At 36.0% G+C, this 10,516-nt stretch overlaps 1 protein-coding gene across 1 annotated transcript; it reads left to right on the top strand.

The window, feature by feature from the left end:
- The first annotated feature begins 4,078 nt into the window (after positions 1-4,078).
- On the top strand, positions 4,079-5,221 carry LOC145067105 (uncharacterized). Its single transcript, XM_079014312.1, has 4 exons — positions 4,079-4,162; positions 4,485-4,790; positions 4,872-4,979; positions 5,078-5,221. The coding sequence occupies exons 1-4, from the start codon at positions 4,079-4,081 to the stop codon at positions 5,219-5,221; spliced, it is 642 nt and encodes a 213-aa protein (XP_078870438.1).
- Positions 5,222-10,516: the final 5,295 nt, after the last annotated feature.

Here is a 10,516-nt window from a genome sequence, read left to right as displayed (position 1 = left end):
ATGTCATCCATGGACACCATAAGCCACTACCATGTTGACCAATGGCCTATATGTCATCCATGGACACCATAAGCCATTACCATGTTGACCAACGACCCATATGTCATCCATGGAAACCATAAGCCACTACCATGTTGACCAATAGCCCATATGTCATCCATGGACACCATAAGCCATTACTATGTTGACCAATGACCCATATGTCATCCATGGACACCATAATCCATTACCATGTTGACACTTGGCCCATATGTCATCCATGGACACCATAAGCCACTACCATGTTTACCAAGGACCCATATGTCATCCATGGACACCATAAGCCATTACCATGTTGACCAATGGCCAAAATGTCATCCATGGACACCATAAGCCATTACCATGTTGACCAATGACCCATATGTCATCCACAGACACCATAAGCCATTACCATGTTGGCCAACGGCCCATATGTCATTCATGGACACCATAAGCCACTACCATGTTTACCAATGACCCATATGTCATCCATGGACACCATAAGCCATTACCATGTTGGCCAACGGCCCATATGTCATTCATGGAAACCATAAGCCACTACCATGTTGACCAGTGACCCATATGTCATCCATAGACACCATAAGCCATTACCATTTTGACCAATGATCCATATGTCATCCATGGACACCATATGCCATTACCATGTTGACCAATGACCCATATGTCATCCATGGACACCATAAACCATTACCATGTTGACCAATGGCCCATATGTCATCCATAGACACTATAAGCCACTACCATGTTGACCAATGACCCATATGTCATCCATGGACAACATAAGTCACTACCATGTTCACCAATGGCCCATATGTCATCCATTGACAACATCAGCCATAACCATTTTTACCAATGACCCATATGTCATCAATGGACACCATAAGCCACTACCATGTTGACCAATGCCCTATATGTCATCCATGGGCACCATAAGCCATTACCATGTTGACTAATGACCCATACGTCATCCATGGACACCATAAGCCACTACCATGTTGACCAATGAACCATATGTCATCCATGGACACCATAAGCCATTACCATGGTTACCAATGACCAATATGTCATCAATGGACACCATGCCTCTACCATGTTGACCAATGACCCATATGTCATCCATGGACACCATAAGCCACTACCATGTCGAGCAATAGCCCATATGTCATCAATGGACACCATAAGCCATTACTATGTTGACCAATGACCCATATGTCATCCATGGACACCATAAGCCATTACCATGATGACCAATGAAGCATATGTCATCCATGGATATTATAAGCCATTACCATGTTGGTCAATTGCCTATATGTCATTCATGGACACCATAAGCCAGTACAATGTTGACCAATGACCCATATGTCATCCATGGACACCATAAGCCATTACCATGTTAACTAATGGTTCATATGTCAAACATGGACACCATAAGCCATTACCAAGTTGACCAATGACCCATATGTCATCCATGGACACCATAAGCCATTACCATGTTGACCAATGGCCCATATGTCATCCATTGACACCATAAGCCATTACCATTTTCACCAATGACCCAAATGTCATCCATGGACACCATAAGCCATTACCATGTTGACCAATGGCCGATATTACATCCATGGACACCATAAACCACTACCATGTTAACCAATGACCCATATGTCATCCATAGACACCATAAGCCACTACCATGTTGACCATTGGCCCATATTTCATCCATGGACACCATAAGCCTCTACCATGTTTACCAATGGCCCATATGTCATCCATGGACACAATAAGCCACTACCATGTTGACCAATGGCACATATGCCATGCATGAACACCATAAGCCATTAACATGTTGACCAATGACCCATATGTCATCCATGGACACTATAAGCCACTACCATGTTGGCAAATGGCCCATATGTCATCCATGGGTACCATAAGCCATTATCATGTTGTCCAATGACCCATATGTCATACATGGACACCATAAGTCACCACCATGCTGACCAATGGCCTATATGTCATCCATGGACACCATAAGCCATTACCATGGTTACCAATGACCAATATGTCATCAACGGACACCATGCCACTACCATGTTAACCAATTACCCATATGTCATCCATGGACACCATAAGCCACTACCATGTTGACCAATGGCCCATATGTCATCCATGGACACCATAACCCATTACCATGTTGACCAATGACCCATATGTTATCCATGGATACCATAAGCCACTACCATGTTGACCAATGAGCCATATGTCATCCATGGACACCATAAGCCATTAACATGTTGACCAATGGCCCATATGTAACCCATGGACACCATAAACCATTACCATGTTGAGCAATGGCCCATATGTCATCCATGGACACCATAAGCCACTACCATGTTGACCAATCATCCATATGTCATCCATGGACACCATAAGCCACTACCATGTTGACCAATGACCCATATGCTATCCATGGACACCATAAGCCATTACCATGTTGACCAATGGCCCATATGTCATCTATGGACACCATAAGTCATTACCATGTTGACGAATGACCCATATGTCATCCATATACACCATAACCCACTACCATGTTGACCAATGACCCATACGTCATGCATGGACACCATAAGTCACTACCATGTTGACCAATGGCCCTATGTCATCCATGGACACCATATGCCAATACCATGTTAACCAATGACCCATATGTCATCCATGGGTATACCATGGTTCACATAAGCCGCGACCATATATATTGATATGACCCGTACGTCGTTTGTATATAAATTTCGGTTTAAACATAAAAGCATAAAAATGTATAGTTTATTAATGTTTAGTCCTCGTATATAATTGGAAATTAAAATTATACTATTAACACATTGTTAGTCTGTGTTCTTTCTTGACGTTATTTATATGTATATACCCTATCTATCAATCTGTAACTACTTTAATAAATTTGAATTACTAAATATTTAGCGGTAATTACCACAGTTCGAATTTTTTGTTAGCCGATGTTCAAAATATTTCACAATTCTTTTCCCTCCAACCTACACACGTTTGTGTTTCATATTAGGGTAAGTTTACTGATTAGAGATAGGGTTTACATTTTATGTAATCTTCATCTCCGGCGGCGAACTGATCGAAATCTTTGTTCATTATACGTTTGTGCACTGACTCTGGCGATATAGGTTGTCAGTCATCTAAAATTTATTTTTATTTAATTTACTGTTATCGTGATGATCGATTGTTTTTTGTTCTCTGATCATCTTCATGTATATTATCATCTTAAATTACAAGTAAATTGGTTTTGATTGTAATCAATAGTTTGCATGCAAAATAATGCCTTCATATATATTTTATTTTTATTGTTTGTGTCTCTCTTGTCATCAGTAGTTTTTCATATTTAATACAATGTTATTGATTATAGTTGTTTGTTAATTTTTAAGCCATAAAGATGTCGACCTCAAAATCAAAAGGAGCATCCGGTGTGAAGCGGACTAAATTCATTGCACCACAAGTTATGAAATGCAACAGGATTTCAGCTGCAAAATTTGTAAACAAACAGTTACAAGATGAAGAAATAGACTTTCCAATACCAACAACCACATCCAAAGCACCTACAACATCTACCAACAAAACCCCTAAACCTATATCATTAACATCACCCATGACTACCACTTCCTTGGCATCACTTACAACATCCACACCCTGCTTAGCAAAAACATCTAAAACTTCAGAATCTGGAACAATACAATCCTCAACACTTACATCAATAACCTAAACTCCAGCACCTACATCATTTAAACCATCCTCAACACTGACACCCACTACCACATCATCAACACCTATATCTACTACCACAACCTCAAAACCTGCATCTACACTACCATCCTCCACAACTACAGTAACTACCACACCCTCCTTAAGTAAAGGAACTACCACATCCTCAACATATACAACTATCCCAACACCTACCACAGAATATACCCCATCAACAAAACCTATCCAAGAATCTACCCCATCACCAACACAACCAACCATGAATGGATCTGTAGTCGTAAGTGTAGAAGGTGAAAACAATTCCTCTGAAGATTGTGGACCAGATGGACATTTAACTGTTCATGTTTGGAAAAAACGTGAGTTACCAATCAAATCTTAATTACATCCTTTTCTATGTATAAACTTTTGGTTTACACATACATATCAATTCATAACTTAACACATCACATGATTACTTGCAGACTAATGCCACCAAGACCTTGTGCACACTTTATTAGTCAGTCTTTTAAACAAAGAATAGACCCAGAAGGGTACGCTTAGGCAAAAGTAAGCAAAGAAATGTGTGAATTATATTGGGAGGAGTTTTAGGTAATTACCTATATGTGATAAATTGATGTTTGGTAAACATTTACACTTAAACTTATGTTTATATTGTTAATGTGTAGAAAAAATGTTGTTGGGATGAAACAATAGACTCGGTGGTGAGGCAAGCTTGGGCAAGGAAAGTGGCAGAAAGTTATGGTCAATATCTCTTCAACATGAGGAGTCCAAAAAGAAACAAACATGGCTTTAAACCAGCTCATATTCCACAGGAAGTCTGGAACTCCTGGCAATTAAAATGGAATACAAAAGAATACAAGACAAAATTTGAGCTGAACAAGAAAAATAGGTGTAACGGTGTGGCTGCTGGAGTAGCAAAACCTACACATAACGCTGGATCCGCAAGTCATTTGAAGATAGCTTCTGATTTGGTAATTTTTTAAATGGTACATCATATCAATGTTTGTATATGTTTATCTGTATATTTGACATTTTATATGGTATTTATGCAGAAGAGGAAATTAGGAAATGAGCCACCCCATAGTGAATTATTCATGTATACACACACGAAGAATCACGATGGAGTCACTTTCACAAATGAAAAAGATAGAGAAATACATGTAATATTCATTTCAGTTTAAACTTTTATATTGTAGCTACTCCATAATATCAATCCTAAATTTGATATCTTTTAACTTATAATATTTTGATTTTGTAGGCGGCCTATACAGAAAAATGGGAAGAGTTGGAAGCTAAAGGTATTGAATTTGAGGAGGACAAGCTCTTTTATGCTGTTGTTGGTGGTCATGATAAAAAAAAGACTTTATGGATTAGGCTCTTTTGCAAAGGCGGTTCCCAATAGGAATGGTAAAACGGATGTATCTTACATTCAGGAAAAAAAATGATGAAATAGAAGAAATGAGGGAGCTTGTTGCTAAACAAAAACAACAAAACGAAGAGCTTAAAGAAATGATGAACGCCCAACAAGAGGAAAAAAAACCAAGGGTCAGGTATCTTGAAAAACAACTTCAAACGGCATTGGACCTTATTAATGGCTTTACAAAACAACAAGAGTAGTAGGTTGATATATGTTTATTGCAAATTATGTATTTTAGAGTAGCAACTTTCTTTTTTCCATGTAATAAATAATTATTTTATTATTTTAAGATATAATGGTTATGATTTTTTTTTGTTTTTTTTGTTTTTCATATATTACTACAAAATTATTTGGATATAATTTATAAATCAAGTATCCATTGGTCCATATGGAATCTGGTATATAATATATACCACTAAAATTGCTAGGGATTCATGACCACGAAATTTGCTAGGAAGTCATCAAAAGGAATTTGCTAGGGATTCATGACCAGGAAATTTGCTAGGAAATCATCAAACGGAATTTGCTAGGGATTCAGCACGACGGAATTTGCTATGGAATCACCACCATGAAATTTAGTAGGGAATAACCACCATGGAATTTACTAGGGAATGACCACAACGGAATTTACTAGGAAATCACCACCATGGAATTTGCTATGGATTCATCACCATGGAATTTGCTAGGGAATGACCACCACAGAATTTGCTAGCGAAACACCCCCAAGGAAATTTGCTAGGGAATCACCACCACAAAATTTGCTACGGAATCACCACCACGGAATTTGCTATGGAATCACCATCACGGAATTTATGATGGAATAACTACCACAGATTGTGTGATGAAATCCTACTACGGAATACACGACGGAATACCACCTACCACAAATTTCAATTTGTTGTCACATTTGTGACGAAATTATCTTTTCCGTTGCAAACCCTCGCTACGACGTTTTTAGGGACGGAAATAGGTCGTTGCAAATTCTGTTTCTATTCGTCTTTTGCTACGGAATTTCAGCTTTTCGCAACGGATTCCTTGCGTAGCAAAAACGCGTTTGTCTTGTAGTGGACGAAATCTTTTTCCAAAAGGATGAGGAAGACCATAGTTGTCAGAACTAGACATCTATAAGGGAGAAATTCAAGTTAGTTGATTTAAGTCTTTAATATAACACCCAAATGAAATATTAAGGCTAGGACTCAACACAATGTTTTACAATTTGGAAGAGGGATGCCGTAATCCAATTGCAAAATATTTGAAGGTAGGTAAATGACGATTTACCAGTTTCCACCATGAAAAACGAAATTGATTACTAATTTTAAATGAATTGAAATTCCTAGATCTTTTGAGACTCATTGAACTTTTCAATGGCATGTTTCTCGATTGTGCCCTTCAAGTTTTTGACTGGGGTGCTGAGGATCACAAACAAGGTGTGAATAACCATGCAAATTAACTTGGTACTCTCGATGTCATTTATCACCTAATTAATGTGCCGATTAACCACACACCCTCCATTGATTTATGAAAAACATCGAGCTACCCTTTGCTACCCTTGTTAGTCCAAGTTAGTGTGTCGGTTAACCACACAAGCTCCACTAACAACCCGACAAGGTGCAAAGTGCAATTTCATGGGTTAGCACCAAATTCATATTTTTGCTAAGTAACTAAGATTGGAATTTATAAGTGTTTAGTTACTTGGTATTTTTAATATACTTTTAATGAGAATGTCTTATCCTACCCGTTCGGCTAACGACCCTCCACCAGTCAAGGAAGCGATGGATGAGAATGGACACCCATTAAGTTGCCATTTTATAGGCAGTAACCTTATACCCCCCTTATAGACCGGCTTCGTGAATGGGGCCTACTAACGGTAAGACTGACTCTTTAACTTATACATATATAATTATTAAACTTTTAATTTTATATAGTATGAGGGTGTATTTTAAACTTTTAAAATACTAGATGGTTTAATCTATTAATAAATTATACTCTAAATTTAATTAAACTTAAACCATGCTATTATGAAATTATTAATTCTCTTTTAATTAAACATTTTAATTAATTTAATAAAGTCCATAAGGTGCAGTTTGAGCTACTTAAATACTTCAAGGTTCTAAATATAAAAAATTCAAAATTAAAAACTATTTAATTAATTTTTTTATTTATGAACCCAAGAGTTACACCTTTTAAATTACAAAAGTTTCTTAATAAGAGACTTTTCAAATACCAAAACTCGAGGGCAAGTTTTGTAACTCTTGAAAAACCTTTGAATTCCATAAATTATGAGTTTAATGTTGTTTTTATGGAAAAACTTTTCATGTTCCATAACTTGAAGACAAGTTGTGGAGGACTTTAAAAACATTTAAGATCAAATATTTCAATTAACAAAATAATCAAATAATTATCTATGACCAAGTTAAACTCATAAGTCAAGACAATTCATATCAGCAATTTACAAGAAATTAGCCTATTATATAAACTAATACAAATCTTGAAATTTTGTTAATTATCTTTTAATTGGACAAGGATAATCATTACCATACCAACAAAATCAAATTTTATGAACTAAAACATATTGTGGTAATGATTCTAATCCAAAACAGGCCAAAAAAAACCCAAAAAACGGCAATCTGATCATACAACTCGTCGACCCCGACTATGGACTTGTCGAGTTCATGGTAAAATTTATCCAACTCGTCGAGTCCAAGCATGTACTCGTCGAGTAGGTGCTGTCAGAACGGTTTTTCAGCTTTGGAAAAATAACCCATGCACCAAATATAACAAAAAACAATTCTAGGCTTTGATACCACTATTGGGTTTTGTATACTATAACATCCTATGGTGCACATACAACACTAAATGCTTTGGATCTATGTTTTCTCTAATTATACATGCAATATTGTTTCCAAAGCATTAAGTCTACAACTAGCATACAATTGACATAAACAACATAAAAATGAGTTTTTGAATTACCTCTTGTTGTAGCTTCTAGTTTTGGCATTTTAGAACTTACCACCTCAAATATGATGCCTCAAATGGTTCACAAACATCGTGAACAAAGGAGGACTTTTGAGAGAGAGAGTATGGATCACTAAAATTCGGTTATGCTTCTCCAAGAATACACTAGGGTAACTGATTTTTGTTATAGGGTGACATATATATATATATATATATATATATATATATATATATATATATATATATATATATTGTAGAATTCTAAGAGTCATGGTAAAACCTTAATCCACACCCTTGGGCTTATTATCCATGATCCATGATTCATGTGGGCTAACTCTTTATGGATTCTTTCATAAACTTAGTCCATCATGTATCATAAGCCCAAAACATATATATAACCAATTTACACAATTAGTCCCCCATTAATTTAATTAGTCTCTTTTGATCTCCAAATTAATTCCCGGTCAATACTAATTAAATCATATGATTTCATATTAATATATTAGAACTTATAATATATTAATAAATCATAAATAAACTCTTCTCAAAAATCCATCCTATCAAATTGCTCTGGTGAAGGGAACCCAAATGGATCATGCTACTCTCGGGTCAAGTACATACCAATTATAGTTATGGGCTTAGACACCTAATCCAACAAGTTTATCCTTTGTTTTAACCAAAACATCACAACTTCCAATTCCAGTATGCTAGAGTAAGAAAACATTATTACTCCACATTTCATGCGGTGTTATAAACCTACTTAGTATAAAAATCAGTTTCAAGATACGATGTGTAGTTACTAGAGTATGACTCTAAATTTTTTAATTGGATACAAAGTATGACCCATCTAATGATTAAACCATTTCAACAATATCTGATTCCTTTTCTTAGTCAAACAATTGCACTAAGATGTTCTTCGAGGATCAATTTGTGACATCGTTCCACAATCATTAAGATGATCTTAAAACATGATACTAAAGTACTCTCCTTTCATTTATATTAGCGAAACCTTTATCTTTCTGCCTAACAGATTCTTATTATTTGTTCTTCCACTCTTGGAAACTTCTCAAAGTATCAGAATTATGCTTAATCTTATAAACACAACCATGTGTACTAAAGCATCAGTAAATCATGACGAATGAAGTTATCATCCTTTTTGGCGGATCTGAATAGTCCACATCAATGTTTCCTAGATCCTTTAGTTCTGCACTTGACCCACATAAACATGTGGTCAACGAATTAGTCATAATTTTCCAATGATCAAGATTCTCATACATCACACTATTCAAATTGCATGACTCCAAATTTCTATCCAATTGAAACTTGGCTGATGAGAATTCCTTTGCACTTGGTTAAGTATGACAATACCACAAACAATTAATCAAGAATCAAATCCACATTTAACATTGCTAATAATAGAAATGTAACCACGAATTTCCATAAATGCCATTTCAAGGAAACATAAAGTAAACTAGATAAATCAAAATTTCACTTTTATTGATAATAAGAGGAAGAATTTTGTACTTACAACGCAAAAACATGAAAACTATGTTTCTAAACATCTCCTAAGCAATCAATTAAGTTATCATCACTCTTAAAAGTAGCTTCCAAAACCTGATCATCGAACCATACGACCGAAATCCATCTCTCTCGATCAGATTCAACTCACTCTTATTAAGCTTCCTTCTATCTCTTAGATCCTGCAAAACATCAAAATGTGATCATCACATCATGTATTAAGAATCTACGAATAGGAACTTATTAAAAATAATGGAGTTAGATAATAGATGTACATGAAATAGAGTAGCACAACTTGACTTTACTATCTCTAAGATCTTTCAGGTAGTCTAGGCAGTTTCGCAACCAATGCCCCTTCATTTGGCAATAGAAACATATGGACTACCTTTTTCAACGTCCATGGAAATTTGAGAGGCAAATCCTTCAAACGCTTTTGCTTGACTTGTGCTCTTAAGCATTTCTGCTTCAACATCAATCAACATGTGTGTTAGATTAATTAGGGACACGTCATGGTCAGTTATATAGTAGTCTTTAATGAAATGACTATATGACTCAAGAAGCGAAAGTAAAACCAAGTCAATGGCTAGATCCATTGGGAAAATGACACCCAACATTCCCAATCTGTCAATGTACGATTTCAATTTCAGAACATGCGTACACACAGACTTTCCATCTTGATGTTTGCATGCCAACAGGGTTTGAGTAACTTTGTATTTTCACTTTGAAGGAAATATGACTTCGGGAGAGTCATTGGTGGAGGCGGAGGAAAAGTTGGAGAAGCATGATTTCCAGTTCCACAATTTCTTG

The sequence above is a fragment of the Lactuca serriola genome, chromosome 8 (assembly GCF_051521515.1).
Source record: "Lactuca serriola cultivar US96UC23 chromosome 8, Lser_US96UC23_V15, whole genome shotgun sequence".
NCBI classification, from domain to species: domain Eukaryota; kingdom Viridiplantae; phylum Streptophyta; class Magnoliopsida; order Asterales; family Asteraceae; genus Lactuca; species Lactuca serriola.
This window is presented reverse-complemented; position numbering and strand designations above follow the sequence as displayed.

Bases quoted from the DNA above. Each gene is read 5' to 3' on its own strand.
- LOC145067105 (XM_079014312.1), top strand. From the start codon at position 4,079: ATGAATGGATCTGTAGTCGTAAGTGTAGAAGGTGAAAACAATTCCTCT. The intron at 4,163-4,484 runs GTTTGGAAAAAA...GTTAATGTGTAG, and splicing joins ATGGACATTTAACTGTTCAT to AAAAAATGTTGTTGGGATGA. The intron at 4,980-5,077 runs GTAATATTCATT...TTGATTTTGTAG, and splicing joins AAAAAGATAGAGAAATACAT to GCGGCCTATACAGAAAAATG.